Here is a 20931-nt window from a genome sequence, read left to right on the forward strand (position 1 = left end):
CCCTGGAGATCTGTGCTACACACACATCAGTCTATTTGTACGTAGACTACAAAGCACATTAAAAGACAATAGCACTTGGCAGCCAAATCCGAACTTTGACATGCCCAGATCTGATTGTTTCTTTTTCACTTATCTGTGTGCATGCAGGACATCCTTGAATTATAAGGATTGAAATGGGTGTCCATATTTGTTTTTAGGCTGCTAAAATTTAGCAATCTGAACAGTTACATCTCACATACTTGATTATTTACAATTAAAATGAGTTTAGTAATTCCACCCGCTTACTTCCCCCCACTTTTAACATGCCCATTTCAGTAACTGCATCTATCACCTCGCAAGGATGGGATGAGAGGAATGCTGAACTGGCAGGAGAAATTAGAACAAATATATATCTAACCCTCACTGACAACTAGAACAAAGTCAAACATGCTGGAAGGACCCCAGATAAACTGCCAAACATCACTGTGGGCATGGGTATATCACACCATTTCTCCCCCAGAGATGGACACTCCTTTTGAGAGCTGGTTAGTGCACCATGCTCACCCCTTCCTAAGTTCAGGATGCACAGATTTACGGCAGCTTCTCAGTTATTTTGTCTATGTTGTTGTTGTTTTCTTAAAGTATCTGAATGTTTTTGATTTATAGAGGCAAACAACTATTGTTTATGTGTGCATTTTTTAGTATTTTTAAACTGCTTTTATAATTGAAGAGTTGTGTCACTAAGTTTTTGTTTAGAAAAAAGCTTCCATCTCTGCTCAACTGTCTCACTTCCTTGACAGAGTACTTGCCAACATAAGCCAACACAATATTCTGCAAAATAATAAAATCAAGGCATACATGCAAAGGAGGCCAAACTAAGACAGCATGAACAACCCTGCAAATTGTGTAAGACTTCAGATTTCTTTTGTTGCTTTGTTTCTTTATTTTTTAAATCATAATTTGAGTATTTAAAAAAATAGTTTTCAGGTCTCAAGCCCAGACATTATTCATTTCCTAACAAAAGAAGCTGAGCTACTCAAAAAAGAAATAGACCGTCCTAAGATTCAGTGCTTTAAAATGCATTTACTCAGCCTGTCACTTCGAAAAATATTACTAATATTGAAATGTAAAGACAATTCCTGTTAGCCAAGTTTCAAGTTGGCCAAGTTTCAAGTTGATTTCCTACGATCAGACTATTTGACTTACTCTTAAGCAAAGTTTACATTTTTTTGTTCTACTAACCAAACAATTCATCAGCAAGTAATACAAGAAAGAGAGTATTTTCCCTCACCCCGTCCAGTTGAAAATTCACTTTCAGGAAGCAAGTAAGATGCCTTTATTATGCCCCAACAGGCTCTATCCACCCTCAAACTTCTGTTCCCCTCACCATGATAACCAAACCGTAACTAATTGAGATTTTAAGGAAGTGGGGTAGGGAAAGAGAAGTCAGCCAAACTGGTAATGCAGTTTGCTGAGGATGAATACAGGGAAAGGATGTTTTAAAATAACACCACCGACACTTAGAAGTGCAACAAAGTTCTACCCTAGTCTGGAAATTTTGCATAGAAATTATATGAACACAAAGAAGCTTACTTGCATGTTTATCTGCCAATACAATAAGTGTACTTGATATGTCTCTTCTTCTGTAGAAACACACCACCTTTGCTTCCACATTTCCATTGGCAGTCTGAAAAAGGAAAAAACATAATAACCAATTGGAAACCAAAACTTGAACTGTACACACTGAATTAGAGATCTTCACAAATAATCAGGAATTTTGCCACACAGGCTACCTAACATCATCTTCTATCATCCTCCAGCTGCCCAGACTTTATGTATAACACTACCTCTAGTGGGATCCATTCTAGAGAACAGGAATAGGTTTGGCCCTTCATTCCCAAATGTTTCTGCAGGATCACCATTTTAAGCAGTTACAGATTTTTCAAGGGGTGAGAAAAATCACTTACCTGCAGGTAGAGCTTACCAACAAGCCACTTTGCTACTTTCCACGTGATGCCTGCATTTAGCAGAATGCAAAAGCATCTTTACAATCCTAATAAAAGTAACTGTGAAATATAACAGAATTCAGGTTTAGGCTGTTCTCCAAACTCAGTAGGACAGCAGAAAAGCAAGAAAGAACACAGTCATTATTGCTCTCACAAAAGAAGTTCCATAATGCTTCCTTTCTCTGACAGCACTGGCAGGTAAACAGTGACCAACACAAGAATCATTCTAAAAGGAGAACAAAGGAAGCTGCACCAGGCAATAAACTCTACACCAGTGGCAACATACAAAGAGGTCGGATTTTTTGAATGGTTTGGGATTTTTTTTTCTTAAAACTCTTAAAATGAGATCGGTGATGAATTTCTTGTAAGAAGATAGCTGCTGAATTATGAAGCTGGCTTTATACAGACTCTAAAGGAAGTACACCTACTGGTTTGAAACAGACCCAGCCAACCTATTGTTTCCAAAATAAGTCAATAAATAATGAAAATGTAACTTAAAAGAGTTGTCTCCTACTATTGAAGAGTCCTTGAAAACCAGAATGATGGCGCACAGTTTAAGAAACTAGAAGATTGAGATACAAATTCCCCTCCAGGAAGTCTCCAAAAAAGGTAGTGGACCAGCAATCTGTCCACAAGGAAACAAACAAACAAAACAACACTGATATACACGCCTGTTGCTAAGATGTAAAGGGACAAAAAGTTTCATCTCTGACAACAACAGCTTTCCTAACACACACACACAAAAAAATCAGAGAATACATACATGCACAAATATCTTCACTTGCAGTCTACCAGTTTTTGTACAGAACCTGTGGAATTTCTGTCCTTTTCTGTTAAGTAATCAAGAACTTTTAAATTTTGAGGAAACACAACACAAAAGCAGGAGTCATCTTGCAGCTGTCTGTGTTTTAACAATGTCCAATTATGCACTTTGGTTAATTGTCTGGCCTTCATTTACAGTCAGTGAAAACAAATGCAACTTGAGATATGATTCATTTCAACCTGAAAGACCCATTTCAAAGAACAGGCAAAGAAATTACAATTTAAGCAAGAGTTGCTCTAAATGAGAGATCCAGGCTGAAAGTACCGTTATTTTTAAAGAGGGGAAATGGAAGAAAGGTGGGGACAGGACTGACCCCACAAGAAAACCCCACACACTTCTGCACCCTGTAACTGATGGAATACAGCCTCTAACGTAACAATCCCAATGGATCCAGTAGGAACATGTTAAGGAAGTTCCTATTATTTCCTTAATGGAATAGACACAAAGTATTCTGTAAAAGATCTACACTAAAAAGAAGGGGTTACAAGGACACCCTAAACTTCAGGTTCTTTGTCACGTTGATACATTTTCTCCTCCAAATAACTGTTTCAGAAAGACATGTTTTTCCATCCCTGTTGGCTGAAGAAAACGCCCTATTTTTAGGCCGTTAATTTAAATTCAACACCAAAACAGCAACATTACACTCCTTCTGTATAGGCTGTAAAGTACACACTGGTATTAAACCTCAAAACAGTGTGTTTAGGACACAGCTAAAGGCTTCAGATCAGTCTTCCCTCCTCAACCAGGTATAATTTCAGTATTGAAGACTTCAGCTGGCTTGCCACGTGCAACCCATCATGCCTGCTTTTTAAATCTAAAGAAGGGGAAATCTGGCAAATGAAATAATACACTGACCCAAAGGACAATTAAAGAAGACAAAGTCTGAGGAAGCACACAATAGCTCCAACTCTTCCTGTTGAGTGACACTCCCCCAAGAAAAAACAAATTACAAAGCTCTCCATCCTCCTGGGAAGCTGTTATTTTGTCTTCCTATCACCTGATCAGGGCACAGAACGACCAGCAAAAACCTCCTGCCCTATAGGTGGGCATAATCACCTCGAGAATGACCTCTCGTTGATGCTCTGCCCTTTCATGTCAAAGGAGAACAATCCAGCAGGTCTCAGAGTGTTTCAGAAAATTATCACAACAGAAGTATTTTAAGCTACTAATTACCAGAGAACTGCTAAAGATTTGTTTTGATTTTAATCAAATCAAACAGATCATAAATTAAATCAGCTTCAAAGACTTGATGGCAAAAATTGTTTACCTTATTGAGTTCTTCTATTCTTCGTATCAAATATGGGTTACTTGAAGAATTTTCAAAGTAGACGTAATCTGACAAAAGAAAAAAGATTCTTTAAAATACGAGCTGCTAAAAATCAAATAAAAAGCCCACATGTATACCTGCTAAAGACACCATACCAAATTAATTTCTTGGCACAAGCAGCACTTCAAAATGTTCCCACTCAGTCCCGGATTTTAGGCTAGGAAACACAAAATCCATACCAGTATAAGAAACAAACATGGGTGCAATCTGAAGACCAATAACTCACTTTCCAAAAAACAGCTCTATTATCTGCCTGTACAGTGGGAAAGCAAAGCATATGACGGTCTGTCTCCCCTGATCAGGTTATTTCATTTTGATCACAATGTTTTCTTCACTTGCTTCCTTTTCTTTCATACAAAAATCTAGCCACAACACGCTATCCTTCCTCTTCCCCCCAGCTCAGCTTCATCCAGCTCAGCGTCAGCCCAGTTACTTACACTACTACTTGCTCCATTCTTTCTCTCTTATCTTTTCTTCTACTTCCTGCTCTTTTACACCCACATTATCCCAGAACAACCTCGACAGAACTCTATATTGTAAGCCAAATAGGTCAGAAACGCTCATATTCAAGCAGGATAAACATCTTCAACCAGAGGGCAAAAAGGCAGCTCTTTGCTAAGGTGGTGCTGCCACAAAACCCTCAGAGAGGCACCAAGGAATGCCATGTGAATAGCTCAGCATTGCTAAGCTCCAAGCTTTAACACTTCCTCTCACAAAAAACAGAAACTCCAGTCTTGAGCAGACCTGGCCTTTGTCAGCCAGGACTCCAGAAGCAAACTTTCAGCCTTCACAGAGGCGAGCAGAGGGCTGAATTCAGCCCCCCCAGCAGCCGACCACCCTTGGGTGCTGACCTTGGGGGCAGTTTTGACCTGTTTTCTCATGCACTCAGATCTGAGAATGATCCCTCCAAAGATATTCCAGCCGATTTAAGACGATTTCCCTTCAGATGTCCCAGTTTATTTGTATTTGGAGCAAAACATCCATAGCCTTCGGGGCTCCACTCAGGTAATCCTCTGAAATGAGTACATTAGCATGACCCTCCGCTGCTAAATGGGTGTTTAGTGGTGCTAGCCCTGCCTAAATACAGACAACTACTTAAGCTGTTAGCTTCAATCTTCCTAAAATGCCTCCTAAAAGGGCAGTGATGGATGCTGTTAACTCTTCCTCTGGGCTGGGGAAGAGTCAGCCTCCAAAACCTCCTCCCCAGCTCCGCCACAGAGCTGGTTCCTCTCAGAGGCAGCTTCCCTTCAGGCTTCGCACCGGAGAGCAGCCTAAGGAGTCCAGGTAGGCCATGGTGTGTGGAAGAACATCGCTCTCAGCGCCTCGCAGCAGCCAGGAGCTGGGGTCTGCTGCCCACCGCCAGCCAGGGGGCTCGACGCCGCCAGAAGCCACACAACCAGATGGGTATGTGGCAGCTTCAGCAATAACTGCTGACTGAAGTAAGTGACAGGCAGTACGCAGTTTACAGGTTAGCGATCAGAGGGAAAAGAAATGTTTTCTCCCAAGCAGACGACCTCCTCTAGAAGGGCACGGCGGTGGAGAACACAGAGCCTTCGTCTGCCCTGAGGTGCCTCCTAGCTCGAGGGCTGCTTGAGGACCCCCTGCCCACCTCCTGAAGAACGCCAAGTTCCCTCATACTGCCCCCAGCCACCCCCAAAACCTCACTTCAGGAACTTCAGCTGAGACCAAACACAAACTCGTAGCATTTGTTAACTCCCTGACTGAACAAATGGAACCTGAAGGAATGGCAATGGCAGCCTCCTCCCTGGAAACACAACCTTGCCTTTCCTTCCATGGGTTTATAGTGAACATCACAAACCCTTGTAGTTCCTATCACTTTTCTAACAGCTCTTCTGAGTGTGCAATGTGTGCATGTCCGCACTAGCATGCTTTCTACCTCAGGTGAACATTAATACAATTTTTCAGTTAACTACAGTTTATTGACTGTTAAAACCTGGTGTGGATTTTAAAAGAAAGTTTATCACAGATCAATGCCTTATAAAAGGCTATTTCAGGTTGATGTCCAACAGCTCTGAATAGTAAAATCCAAAAAATCTGTTGTTTTGCCAAGCACTAGGAGTGTCCCCAGACCTGTACCCCATCAGTAAGTGCAAACAGCCTTACACAAGCTGCTGGCAGCAGGACAGCAATGAAGATGTCCCACAGGCATTCTTCAAGAGCAGACACATGACAGAGTGTAAAGGGGTGTGCTTAGGCCAGTGCTTGATGACTTCATCAGGAATGCTCAGCCCAGTACTTCCCAGCCCTGTTTGAGACTAACTGCACAGCTATGTTAAGCATCTCACCAGCACCTCATGGAGACCTGCTTCCCACTGCTCGAGTCACCTGGAGAAGGGTCTCTGCCTCTCTGCGTGTAACACAGAGCCCCACTGCAAGTCACATAAAACAGAATATGTGAGCAGAACAGAGAGGAGCGATTTGCATTTTTTATACAGACTTTAAATACTTTCATCTAAAATTAAAACGCTATCTTGCGCAGAGAAATGCTCCAGTTGCTCCGTGTGCCACACATACAACAAGGAAATTGTGAGTTCAGCAAACCACTCTCCAAAACGATGGTGCTTTAGGTGAGAGCACTCCTCTTACCCTGTTCCACAAGCAGCAAAACCCAGCCAAGGCTGGCTTCCTACACACTGGGATTTAAAGGAGGCACAGCACCACGCTCCATCAGCCCCTACTCTCCAGAACACCTCCTTGTCCCCTGAGCAGCATTTCCCTTTCCTCTCCAGCCTCTTCCCAACCCACGGAAGTGCATCCTTCTCATACTGCCCAACCAATACTATTGTTATTCCCCGTTTGCTTCCAAGCTACATCTGCATGTGCACAGAGGCACAGTGGCAAACAGAAACCCTCCGCAGGCTCCCAGCAAAGCGGTTGTTGATGGGAGGCATCCTGTACGTGCACAACTGCCAGTCTGTGCCGTGGGCTGAAAGAGAGGATGGGGAAAGAGACCAAATTAACAGACCTCTAAATAACAGGAAGATGCGTGCATCTCAAGTCCTACCACAGAACAGGAAGGAAAGAGTACACTTAAAAAAAAAAAAATGTCTAGGGACAGAAGAGTGGAGCCTGAAAAAGAGCAAAACAACAAGTCATGCCTTTCAAACACAACAGACTGGCTATCCTTGCCAATTTATTGGCTTTCCTACCTACAAGATCGAAGAAAAGACGAGCTTATCTGCTCCACATCCCACAAGCACAGCATGCTTCCTTGGAAGCAGCAACTGCCACAAGCACTTCATACGAAACCCACCCCTCACCAGCCAACTGCCCGAACAAAGGCTGGAGGCTCAATCCCACACCTGCACAGCAGCTCGCAGTTTAAACTCATAATCCCCGAATTAATCAGCCATGCATCCACAGCACAACCACAATTAACAGCATCACTCTTGCGTATCATGCAACTCTACGACCAGGCTAAAGCAATGACTGAGGAGCGTGGCAATATCACGAGACAGTAAGGACCATCACACTCCTGCCACCAACTCCAGACTTATTTCTTCCTTTTGCTTACACTGTTACAGAACAGAAGCACCCGTGTCCCTTAAATGACTCCAAAAGCCTTTCCTTTTCCCCATTTTTTCCTGAAGATGAGAATATACACAGCTTACTAAAAAGCAATGTTATTATACAGATACTGAACTGCTGAACTAGCTTGATGACCTACAGACCACAGAAGATGGAAATATTTCACGAAGGCAGTAAAATAATTGTTTTCAATTAGCAATAAATACAACACTTTCTTTTTGCTCGCACATGCTTTTAAGACATCACTGCAAAATTGCTTCCCCCTCTGCCCTCTTCATGTCAGCTGTTGATTAAGTCTGCGTTGGTTGGCAGAAAAGAAAAACAGAAGGGGGTACTGCAAAAGAAAAGAACACACACTGTCTAGAGGTCATATATTTATAAGATTAAGCTATGTCTGAGCTACTTAATAACCTTACGGGCTTTTAGGTGATCAAGTTGCAAAAATGCCCAAAAGTATTTTTATCCTTCCCAACATGCATTTGCCTTTGAGGCTACGTGTGCTTTGAGGACCTGGCTGAACATTCCTCACCTTGCCTCCCGAAATTCCCCTCGCTGTGTGCCCTGCATTATCCTGCAGACATCCTCGGGAAACAAGGGAGGCTGAAGCCTTCCTCTTCCCACACTCACTAGTGCTCCTCGGTACGATGCGAATTTCTAGGCGTGTTATAAATTAGTTACTCCAGGGTTGCAAATATCTCCCCTGCCCAATGCACAAAGCTGCTGCCCTGAATTCAAGATGAGCATCAAGAGAGTGGATGAAGTTATGACGACCTGGTTACTTCACGACCTAACTTACGGGAAACGCATGCCTCCTCAGTCTGGATTTCCGCATCAGTTTGGGGTTTGTTTCTTTAGGTACACTCCAGTTTTCAAATTATTCAGCAGCTCACTCCTGAAGCTGTCAATCACTTTACATTTTGGGTAATACAGTCCATCATGGTCTATGCTTCTGTGGAAGAGGAGGCAAGCTAGAGAGGCCAAGCTGCTCGCAGCCTACGAGCCCAGCAATCTCACTCTGGAGAGCCCAGGTCCCACTGCCTTCTGGCTGCTCAGAACCAGCACCACTCAGAAGGTATCACCCCACGAGATGTCTGGTTTCAAGAGATAGTTTCAAAACAGAAAGCCTTACCCGCAGTATTTTCATTACAGGAGATGCAAAACTGCAACAGCTGTTTCTGTTGCTAAAAGGATTAGGCGAGCCAATACACCTAGCAGTACAGAGCAAGCAGATATTTACAATTAATTTCTCTCACAGCTCAACAAAAGGTATCACGGACACTGTCAGCACAAGTCCAAGCACGCTTTCCAGACGGCAGTACCGCAGGCACGGGATGCATGCTGCCCCAAAAAGCTCCTTGAGCCCCGGGCACTGCCACCACCACAGCCCTGCTCCAGACAGATGGGCTGGAAGCAGAGCAGAAGAGCACACAACCTCGGCAGTACCTGCTGCCATTTAGTGAGGGACTTGGCAGAAGCAAGCACCACCTCCTGCAGAAATCCCCGCAGCCAGACCACAAACCCTCACCGAGTGTAGCCGGGAGAGGCACCCCGGTTAAATCAAGCTAGCTTTGCTCTTCTGACCAAAGTGACCAAGTCAAAAGGCTTACGAGGACAGGGATCAAAATAAATCATCCTTGTGTGAAATCTTTGATGGAGACACTTGTCTCACAAGGCGCTGTGCTCGCTGGAAGAGCCGAGCGCTCACGCGGCATGCTCCTGAGATTAGCTGCCCGGTCTCGACAAAAAGGCTCAGGCAGAACAAAACCAGGAAAAATTACCGGAGCGACAAGCCTCTCTCACTGCTGAGGAAGAAAGCCTGGTTTTCAGCAACGGATCAAGATTAACAAACCACTGCACCACTTCCTCGAGCCTGCAGTAAACTTCCTAGATATAACCGAGCAGCGACGGCCTGGCTCGGGGAGTGCGCGCCCATCCCCAACAGCCACGACCCTGCCTCCGAGCAGGCAGCGGGCACGGTCCCAGGCCACGTGGAAGCAGACAGGGCCTCCCTCGGCCAGGAAGGCCGCCGTCCTAAAGAGCAGCAGCCTCTGGCAGGCAGTCAAACCTTTTAGGTCACCGCCAGGTCTAGAGACGTCGCAGACTCTGCTCGACAAGGCTGGGGTGGCTCCGCGCACCGGCAAGGCGACGCGTGGCCAAGTTATCCTCACGGGCTCGCGGCTTCTCAGACCGAAGCCTTCCAAAGGAACTGCTGCAGCCCTGCCCTTCCCCTCACTTACTGCTTTCCTACTTCAGCTGGGCAGCCAGCAGGCTGCTTGGCTTTCCCGGAGCAGGACCCCTCGGTTAGCTCCCACAGCTTCCCAGGTCTGGTGGACGTCAAGGGCTGACCTACGCAGGGCGTTAGGCGAGCACGCTCCCTCCAAAGCAGCAGTTACGTCTAGTTAATTACACGCTGAAGTTACACACAGAGAAAATCTTCTTTTACAACGCTGTTTTGTCATGATGTTAAATTTGTTTCTGCTTTTACCCTCCCGGAGGGCATGCAGGCGGTGTGGTACGGCCCCGAGCCTACAGGGACACATTAGGAAGACAACGTCCTCAGTATTAAATACATCAGCATATCGCCCGTACGCCAAGCACTTTGGTGGTGAGCAAGCACACAGCCTCTCCAGATTCTATCTGCTCTGATAATATGCTGTAAAACATCCAAATTTGGCTTTGAAGATGTATGTTATGTATACAAGGATATACAGTGTGCTCAACTCGACTTCCCCTTTTCAACCATTTTCCAAGAAAAACATGACTTAAAAGAATGCTGGGGCTGTACGATGAGTCAGGATACGTGCAAGGAAAAGACAGCTCAGTTTCATTTAATAAACTAAAGCCTGTACTACTGCCTATCAAATCCCAAGCACGCAGCTACATCCATATACATGCAGGAGCAGCTCAGGACTGCTTTGTACTAAAGGAAGTTGAGCCTCACGTATTCACAACACATGGCAGAAGTCCATGTTCTCACTTTCACGCTAACTTCTGCTCTATTTTCAATAATAAAACAGAGCACAAGCTGCCGTTCCAGCCCCCCACGGTGAGAATAAAGAAGAAATTGGTTAATTCATAAATACCAAAGTACTTGTTGCCAAGCCCTCACGAACCACGCACCTGTACAAAGGTGGGCAGAAGCTAATAAGCTGTGTAAATATCAGCACTTGCTCCATACTTAACACCGAGTCAGCTTGCGAGGAACAGGTGGTTGATTTTCCCTGAGTTGGTTAACCCATCTCTTTTCCACGTGCTCAAACTCTTATCTCTAAGGGTGAGTTGCCTTGACGAAGGTGATTAAAAACCTGAGTATTGAGAAGCAGGAACAGGTTTTTATCTCCTCCTCTTGAGAATTCCCAAGCTGTAAATTGTTCAGGAAGCAAGGATTATGTACACACATCAGCCCTCCTTACTTGCCACCGAAAACCCGAGTTCGAAACTCCCCAAACTGCAACATTACGGTGGGAGCAACCCCTTGCAAGGTCCGTGTAACGGGACTATGGATTACGCAGAGACCTACAAAACAGCTGGTACAAACTCTTCTCGATGAAAGCTCTTCTGAATTGATAAAAGGCACTGAAAACAAAAACCAAAATCCACTCTGAAGGACCTGCAATGGTTACCAACAAAAACAAATATCCACCACGGAGCTCCTTCCTCAAGGTAAGAAATAACTCTCTACCTTTTTTGGAGCAAAAAATATCCAAGTTCACGCCATGCAACTTGCTTGGACAAACTGACAGCTGCTTGATCCAGTTTTGACTATGAAACATTGAAACATGAAGGGATTTGGAACTTCCCAAAGGTTTTCTGTTCTTTGTTTTCTGTCATGTCAAAGGAGAGGGGGAAGAAAAAATTCCTGTCCAGCTACCTCATCCTTTTTTTTTTTTGTATGATTCTTAGTGAAACAAGGTTTATGCAACTCCATTATCCATGCATTAGTTCTTCTCTATTAACTCCCGAACCCTTTGTTCGCTTTCAAACATTTCGCAGAGGAGCAGAAGTCTCAAAGATAATTAAGTTCTGATCACTGGTCCCTATCTGAAAAACAGAGACACTAAAAACTACAAGAGAGGAAGGTAAGACAGACAAAGATACGAAATGGTTCCCGTTTCAGAAACAATTAATACACTACATTTTAAAGCAAATCCCTGGAGGCTCCCCAGCATTTGGGGGAATTACCAGAAGTGCTTGCTTTCTTAGGCACCTCCCAACACCACTGCTGCCAGGGCTGTTCAGGGCAGGTCCCGGGCTCGATTAACTTCTGATTTGATTCATTACGACCAAGTGCATTCCCAAAAGTTCACCGTCTCCGCCAAGGAAGGAGGCAGGCATTCTGCTAGCAGCAGCGATCTAGAGACTTGAGATCACGGCTCTGGACAAGGCACAGAGCTCGTACCGTGAGGAAGAGGTGGTGGATGCCGGTGGTACATCACGGGACCCGGCCCTGAGATAAGAACTACGCCATGCCGACATAACCGCTACGGGAGACGCCAGCTGAAAGGTACGGTAGGGAGACTGTGTACAAACAAGACTCGAAAAGTGACTATGTGAGAAACCTGGAAATAAGATCAAGTTTCCAGAGTACTTCCCTGAGGATAAGGGAACAATTCTGCTCCTAGAAACCAGCTGTAGAGCAGCCCAAGGAAACCCATCCCAACCAGTCCCCCCCATGCCCCAGCTGTAACCGAGGCACGTCTGCATGCAGCACCGACCTTCGGGCTCACCGAGTCAACTCCCTGCAGGTCCCTGCAGGACGACAGCACACTACGTATTCCTGGAAAAACACCGCTGCTTTCCTGCTTTACAGCAGATACTTCAGCATGACTTGAAGTCCCCCGGACACAATTTCAATCCTCTGGTCTGTATTACCTCTTCTGCCGCTGCAGTTCCCGAGGATGCGGCTATACGACTGCTTTCTCCAGGTGCAGTTGTGAGCCTCTCATTTCAGCTGGGCCAGTACAGCTCTTTGGGGGGCAACGCCACAGACCTGGACATGGAATGAGCCCAGGCTTAAAACCAAAAATCCTTCCCAAAAGCTGGATTGTAAGGGATGACCAGGATGGTTTAATTTACAGCCCAGTCACAGAAACACTTAATAGATGGAGAAACCAGGTGGAAGAGAACTCCTTGGGGGTTCTTTTGGAGGGCAGGCAGGGGAGACAAGTGTCCTCAAACCACACCCTAACATTGGGCTGCTCTTGCAGCCAAGAGAACAGCCTGTCCCACTGCACCTCTCCTTGCTAAGGGCAGGGAAGAAAAACACTCTTTTCCAAGAGATAGATACTCCGGCAGTGCAGATAATCAGAAGAAAACAGCTTCACGTTCCCTTCAAGTATCCCAAGAGCTGCAAAACAAGAACCTCTGAAGTACTTGGAGATGGAGTTTGATATTACCCCCATTAAACAAAAAAAGGTTTAATGGGGTGGGCTGTTTTTCTTTCTTTTTTTTAAAGAGCAATGCTTGACTTCGGTTAGCCACCATGAATTAACTGCTTGGGTCACAGCATGACAGCGTATTAAGTGCAGGAGCAGGGTATCGGTGCCAGGGCAGAAACATCATGGCTCCACAATGTAAGACACGGACCCAGGATAAACTGCTGCCATAGCTTTGCAGACGTTTCTTCATTTAAACAAGAGTGCCAGTGCAGCTGATTCATCCCCCGCCCTCCCGTACCACCCCCTCGAGTTGTGACAGCTTCGCCTTGGATGGAAGGAGCGAGGCACGCACGTGGGAAACCCGGCCAGGAACTCACCCGGTCGAAAAAGCGTGTCTGAACCAAAGCAGTGCCCCGATGTGCTTTGCCACACCGTGCTGAGCTGCGTGAGCCCAGCCGAGGAAGCGCCACGAGGACAGCGCCGAGCACCCACCAGCAGGCGCTGCTCGAATCGACGCCGCTACCCGCAGCAGCGGCCACAGGAGCCGTCCCGCTCGGCTGCCTCGAATTTGCTCAGATGTTGACAGCTTCGCTCTGTAACGACACGCTCTGTGCTAAACGGGGAATCGCCCGCTCACAGCGCGCCGGCTTCATGCTTGGTCGAGTGTCGGCCGTCCTCTTCCTCTCGCGTAGCAGCACGACATCCCCACGTTAGCCGGGGCAGCCGGTTTTATCAGAGCCATTACCGTGGGCCGCGGCCGATGCAGATCACATCTGGCAGTCTGGCAGCGCAGGAGCAGGACCGTGAGAGCACAGGCACCATCAGGACCAAGCAGCTTGCAAGTAACACGTGGAAGAGACAGGAGAAGCCGGAATTTTCCTTTTTTGCTTGCAAACTTGCTTCAAAGCCGCCAACCAGCTTCTCCTTATCGCAGTTAACCTCGTACATCAATGACAAGAGAAATTATCTCAAGAACACTCCTCCTGCTTAAAGATGATCCAGCCAAAGAGCCAGAAAATCAGTCTGCTTGCTACGCAGCCCTGAATCTTCGCGGGTCCTGCACGGGTCCTTCTGGAGGTGCCTCCTGCTGCCTCCCTCATGCCAGCGAGCAGAGACTTGGGGTTAGTTAGGAGCACCAAAAAGGACCGTGTGAAGCCTGCACGAGACCACGAGGAAAACCTCATTCTTCGAGACTGGAGCTTCCCCTTACGGTAGCGTGGGGATAACAAACGGGTAACAAATTGAGGAAGCCTTCAGGTTTGCCACGAGGCCCTGCTCGCCCCGACATCCCACAGGCACGGGAGCTCTGTGAAAAAGGACCATTCCCCACGCCGGCTGCAAGCCAGGCACGGATCAGCAGCGTTGCTCGAGGGGCCTCCTCTGCTCAGCCAGGCCCAGGTCTCACCCCCAGTTTATAGGTCAGTAACAACATTTTTTGGGGAGGTCGAGCTGAAATTTCAAGTCTTTTGGGAAGCAAACTAAGTAAATCAGAACGAGTAGACTATTCTCTTTCCAGGATGAATTCTTCAGAGATTCCAGTGGTTTCAGCATATCTTGAGGCACCAAATCGGGTTCGATCTATTAGGTATCCTCCCCAAAAGAGCAGCGTGTAAGAGGCGCAGGAGCAGCACAAAGAAGACGTGGCATTTCCCGAAGCTTCCAAAAAGGGCACTTTTTTCCTTAAGTTCATCTTAGGCTTTACAGTCTATTTAAACAAACTTGGTGAAAGACAGAAAGAAAAAGGTTGCCACAAATATTCCCAGAGTAAATTTTGCCATGCGTGAGTATCCGACACCAATTTTGAGGATCTTGCAATGCATTCAACTCCTGAAACTGCCACGCTGCATATCCTACAGGACAACACGAGGAACTTCCCTGTCTGCAGCTGGGAATAAATTAAATTATTCATCTACGCACGAGAGTTCGACCCCCTTTGAACCACGGCATAACAAAGTTCTCTTCAAAATAAGTTTGTTGTGTTTTTTTTTTAATGTGAAAAAATCCTCAATGCCTTTCCCTACTGAAATGCTTTCTTACACATTAAACAATTACAGTGGGAACTCATTAGTTCTTGTTAGCAACAGAGAGCCTAAGAACCCAAATTTGGTTTTACAAGTTGAAGAGGAGAGGAGGAACCAAATGGGACTTTAAAACATGCTTTGAAGCGGGGCTTCTTTGTATGTTAGAGCTACAGCAGCAAGCTCTGACATACGGAAGACCTGGAACTGCAGAGCCCTACAAAAGCACCTTTCCCAACTGCTCCGGTTACCTGAACTCCACCAGAAACTCAGGCAAGACTGGTAAAAGCCTCAGCCAGCTGCCTCCTTGGGAACGTGAAAAAATAACGTTTTTTGAAAGAAGATGCAGTGCAAGATCCTGGCGCAGAAGGGATGCTGACTGAACAGATCACTTGTTGTCAGAGGGCACGCAGAACTAGGTGGAGGAGACTCCAACAGCTTATATCCACTTTCAAGCAACCCCAAACTACTCGGGAGTAGTTTAGAAGCTGAATTAAAAACAGTAACAAGTGCCTTATTCCCTCCTTGTCCTTCTCAGAAGAGATGAGGTGGTTTTATTTGTTTAAAGTTAGGATGCTTAAATAAAGTTGCTGCTAGAAAAGCAGCAGCTAGATGCAGGTTCCTTCCATTCACACACAAATCTCACTAGGAGAGACATTTTCCCAAGGAATTATAGAAAAGGGACTTATCAAGTGCCTTCGCTTATCAGGTGTCTGTCATCCACCATCGCTGGAAGGCAAAACAGGCAGACACAACGGGACAGAGGAAGCAGCAGGGGAGGAGCGCTGCAGCTCAGCTCGGCTGCCCACAAAAGCCCAGGGGAGCTGCCAGCCCCCAGCCAGCCGGGGGTGTCCCCAGCCTGCCCCGAGCTGCCAAAAAGCACCCAGCACAAGCCCCCTGCACCACGGTGCTGGATCTCCACCAGGCCCCGTCTGCCCAGAGGGGCGGCCGGGAAGTACAGCAGGCACCCGGCAGGCGCCGTCCTCCTGGGACAGGGAGGGGAGAAGCCACATTCCCCCGCGGGGCAGAAGCTGACCGGGTGCTCGCACTCCGTCTTGTCAAGGGCACGTGGCTGCACAGCTCCACCGAGTGCGTCCACACGAGCCTTACACATCAGCGGGGCACGCTGACGCTGTCTGACATTTCCACGTCACGCCACGTTCCTTAACATCTTTCTTTCACCAAAGCAGTCCCGCTTGGGGGAGCGGGAAAGGAAGAGTGCAGAACACAAGATAAATTTTGGGGTAGCTAGAAACAGCTAAGGGAAAAGGTGAAGAAACCCAGTGGCTGCAATGGGGTGAGTTAGAAGCTGTCCTCTATCCATTAGGACCACGGACTGCAGAAACCTATTAGTAAGTTGTGAGAACAAACTCATTTCTATTACCTCTACTAGTTACTTAATACCCCTCTCCACTAAGCCCACTCTCAGCTCAAGTTACCTTCAAACACTCGCCTTCAGCCCAAAGTTAGTCACACAGAAATCAGAGAGTGAGAAGACAGCTCACCGAGCCCATGCTCGTGGAGCAGCGCTCCCACTAATGCTCCCGCAACCCCACATGCTAATACAGAAGGGGGACAGGAGAGGGTTTACATGTGCCCCTGTAGCTAGATTATCTGGATTACATGCTTTAGGCCTAGACTCAACAACGTGCGTCTTACTAGCTCTGTACCCAAGTTATTTTTTACCACGAAAACCACAGAAAAGTATTACTGACATCGCTATGATGTCAAGAGGACAAGTTCAGCCATCCTTAGCAGCTCTCAGGCGATTCTAGGAGCCAGAAGTTTGGATTCCAGGCCGTGGGATGTAACTGGATGGGGGCAGGCCAAGCCTGGTCCCCAGCGATGCACTACCAGCACCCTTAGTAACAGGGTGAAGATGTCACGCTGCCATTCCTACAAATTTTGGGGATGGTTCCACTGAAACAACAAGTATGCCCGCAGCACGGACAGGCACACCAACGTTGGGTCTAACCCAGCCAGCCCGGAGGGCACCACCAGTGATGTGGTGGGGCTGCATCTCCAGCACGCTGCAATACAGCCGCTGGGAACCTCAGAGCCCACGCGGGGTCAGGGCGTCACTTGCCTTCAGTGTGTTGCATTCAGGTGGCACAAGCGTGCCTGACTGACCTAGGATCATGAACATGCCACTCAAACAGGCCTTAAACATACTGTAAACTCAAAACAGCCATCGCTTTCTAGCCTCGCACGCTCCCAAGCAAGAGGGTAACTCTTAAGCCAAGAATACATAAAAAGCTTTTCATCTAAAAGCATAAATCGACATTTGCCTCAGCAAAAGTGCTGGCTTTAGTTCTTCCTCCATCCTTCCTCTCCTTTCTTTCCCCATCCATCCCTTGTTCCCAGCCCTCCCACTGAGCCCATTCAGCTGTTCGCACAGTCCCACGGGCAGCCAGATCGGGTGCCTGATACAGATTAAAAATAATCCCGGAAAAACACAAAGCGCGAGGAGGAGGAAAGGTGGAAGGATTCAAGTTCCTTGAATCGCTGCAAGATGGAAATGCAGAAAATCGTCGTTCCACCGCATCGAGGGAACGCCACAGGCCTGCAGCGGGGCTCCGTCACTTACAGCCACCAGCGAAACGCTCGTGCTGCGGTTAAACTCTCCCGGAGAAGGTGCAGACGAAACAGCGTTGGGAAGGGAAGCCTCCTGGTGCCGAGACAACCTGCTCCCTTCCGGGCAGCTGACACAGCACTCTCCTGAAGGGAGGCCGCCACTAACTAGAACAATGAGCATCTCTCTCCCACGTGCATTTTTTCATCAGAGGCCCCAAATTCCAGCCCAGCGGTCCCAAGTTTCCTAGGCCTGGTGTTTATCCAGCACTCCCCTGCGGCCTGCGAGCGGACAGCCAGCCAGTCCGCTCCACGGGGCTCCTCCGCCACGACTCCTTCCAGGCAAGAAGAGCCCCCTCTCACCACGCTACCATCTATTTCATGGCCGGATGGCAGCTGTTAAGGAAAATCTTCATTCGGAACGTCTTCACCTCTGCTGTGCTGGAGGCACACAACTCCAGGAGCTCCTTCGGGGGGAGTTAGCTCCCGTACTTCATTTTGCAAGTTGACAACCCCGCATCTTCACACACATCGAAGTTTTACGTCCCCCCATAAACAGCGTTAACTTACGGGACTGCTGTTTGTGTCGGCGCTGACCAGAGGTGCACCAAAAGAAACTCAGCAGGACCAGGAAAACCAGATGCTTTCTCTAGGTGCCAGCACTCACCTTACCCAGCCTTATAACCGCTGGAGTGGCAGCCCCGACTCCTGCAGCTCTGCCGTGCTGAGAATAAGACCTGGGTGCCCCAGTGCAGGCTGCCAGGCTCCGCTGGGCACCACCACTAAAAAATGGCACTTAAAACCAGTCTCTGTCAGAGAAGTGCAACCCACCCACTGGTTCATGAACACAGGAACTCACAGCGTCTCGCGACCAGGCCAGAAGCACTCAGCATATACTCCCAGGAGCGTTATTGATCTCCGACAAACGAGCTGCTTTTGGCAGCTGTTAGGTCCGGGGTTCGCACGCACAGTTTGGTAACCACAAGGATAACAGCGGATTATCTGCCGAATGTTTCTCTTCCAGTGGGAAGTCTATGAAACGAGGACGCACAAACCCCATTCAGGACTCAATCCTGCCCTGGAGTCCGCACACAACTCCGGCGTGCACAGCCATTGAGGGGAGCCACCAGCACCAGGGGCAGAAACAGTTCAGTGACACAAACTCCTCTGGCTCACGCCGAACAGAGCTGTCACACAGAAACAGCTGCATCTGCCCCTGTGTTGGTCTTGGTCCTATGTCAAACCCAGACTTGATCCATCTGTATGGTACCAGAGCACAGTAACTGGCCACCAGCCAGCTGCCTTGCCCTCCGCCTGGGAAGGTTACGGAGCAAATCCTGGACGCTGCTCCCAGGCACACCAAGGTGACTGAGACCAGCCCAAATGGATGCACCAACGGCAAATCATGCCTGGCTGATCCGACTCACCGCTGCGATGGCAAGACCAGCTCTGCGGCTAAGGAGAGAGCAGGGGTGTTGTAGGTGGCTCCTGTTAAAGGCCTCGTAGCCCCCCCGGGGAGCCTTCGAACCAAACCGCCGAGATAAGGGCCGGGTAGCACGGTGGATATATACTGGACAGCAACGTGGGAGGCAGACCAGATGAACGCTGGGCTCAGAGGACTGCGATCCACAGCCTTCACCTAGCTGCCTACAGCATCCCTCAGCACCGACACGGGGCCAGCCATGGACGTTTTGCAATGGATTGGGACTGGAACGCACTTGCCAAAAGTTTGGGGAACGGGGAAAAGCACGCCACATACTAGAGCAGGGCTGCTATTCAGAGGAACTTTGACAAGCCAGGAAACAGGCTGACAAGCACCTCAGGAAGTTCAGCTCAGGCTAAGCAAAGTCCTGCATCTGGGATGGGATCACTCCCTGCAGCGCCACAGGCTGACTACAGAGCGTCTCTGTAGAAAAACGCCTGGAAAAACAACAAAATGCCCAAGAACCAACGCGCACCCTGGCAGCAAAGGTGGCCAACATCCCCCTGCGCTGCACCAACGGGGCGAGGGGATGGGTCCTGCCCTGCTGCTCAGCGCTGGAAAGGCCGCCTGGAGAGCTGGGTCCTGCACAGGGACGGCGACACGCGGGAGCCACCGAGGTGGGCAGCGCTGGATGCAAAGAGGCAGGTTGGTTCAGCAGAGATGTCACTGCTGTCACGGCTAGGAGAGGGAGGCACAGAGCTGGCAGGGCAGGGCTCTTCTCAGAGGTGCGCAGGGGGAGGATGAGGGACAGCTGGAACACGAGGAAGTTTTCCCTGGTGGCTGGCTGGGGTTATTGGCCCTAAGCGCGGCAGAACACTGTGGGCAGGACCCAAATGAAGGATGCCATCCCAGCATCGTCGCCCTTAGGGATGCCACCACGGGGAGGGCAGGCCCCGAGCATCCTACAGGACATCTCTCAGCAGCAGCAGGTGGCCTAGGGACCCGCAGACATCCCTGCCCACACCCAGGCGGGTCAGCAGGGAGCACAGCGCAGACCGTGCGGTGCAGAGTGCCAGGGATGGCATTCCACGCGAGACTCGTGCCCGTGACATTAAATGCCGAGCGCCAACGATTCTCTTTGCCACTCACACGGGAACCCAGCTGTGAATTTCCCCAACTCTCCTCGCCCCTCATCCTTCCACTCCGAGCATCCCCCATCCAACACAACGCAGCGCACACCACCAGCTCGCAACCGTCCAAGGAACAAAGCCGGGACAGCCCAAAGGCACACCTCGTCCCTCCACGAAACCGAGCACCAGGAAAAAGTACGGCTGGGACAAAAGGAGCAAGGATCTCAGAGCACAAAGTAAGGGCAGGCCGAAAAAGCAGAAAAGTAGCGGCCGACGGAGAGTGGCCAGGCAGGATGGCTTGGCCTCCTCGGCTGTATTTTCTCCCTCGTTTACTTTACTCTGGTTTTACAGAACTCCGAAGGAAACGGGGTGTTTGGGGACGGAGGAAGCCCCCCTAAAGCATCCTCCTGCACATCCTGCGGTCCTGGGGAGAAAGAAGTTGCAGCGCACACTTTCTGCGAAGGGAAAATGGCTGAGCGCAGATCCACGCCAGACCACCCTGGGTGTTTATCTTCCATAAAATCCACCAGCCGGGGCCCTGTTGCCTCTCCTTTCTGTTGCCGTGAGTTAAAACAAAGGGCAATCAGGCAGGGGGGGGAGAGGAATGGGAGAGCGGGCAGGGGAACGGCGGGGAGGGGAGGGGAGGGATGGGGAGGGGAAGGAAGGGGGGAGAAGCAGGAGGAAGGGAAGGGAAGGGAAGGGAAGGGAAGGGAAGGGAAGGGAAGGG

The 20931-nt window shown here is 48.5% G+C and overlaps 1 protein-coding gene across 1 annotated transcript in view; it reads right to left on the minus strand.

Annotated features, from left to right (window-relative positions):
* Positions 1-16594, minus strand: part of MTA1 (metastasis associated 1) — a 77360-nt gene extending 60766 nt beyond the window's left edge. Inside the window, exons 1-4 of the mRNA XM_035333367.1 lie at positions 16586-16594; positions 13440-13581; positions 4076-4143; positions 1573-1666 (exon numbers count right to left, since the gene is read on the minus strand). Of these exons, the coding sequence (XP_035189258.1) occupies positions 1573-1666; positions 4076-4143; positions 13440-13581; positions 16586-16594 (313 nt within the window). The remainder of the gene's footprint in view (positions 1-1572; positions 1667-4075; positions 4144-13439; positions 13582-16585) is intronic.
* Positions 16595-20931: the final 4337 nt, after the last annotated feature.

The sequence above is a fragment of the Oxyura jamaicensis genome, chromosome 8, assembly GCF_011077185.1.
Source record: "Oxyura jamaicensis isolate SHBP4307 breed ruddy duck chromosome 8, BPBGC_Ojam_1.0, whole genome shotgun sequence".
NCBI lineage: Eukaryota > Metazoa > Chordata > Aves > Anseriformes > Anatidae > Oxyura > Oxyura jamaicensis.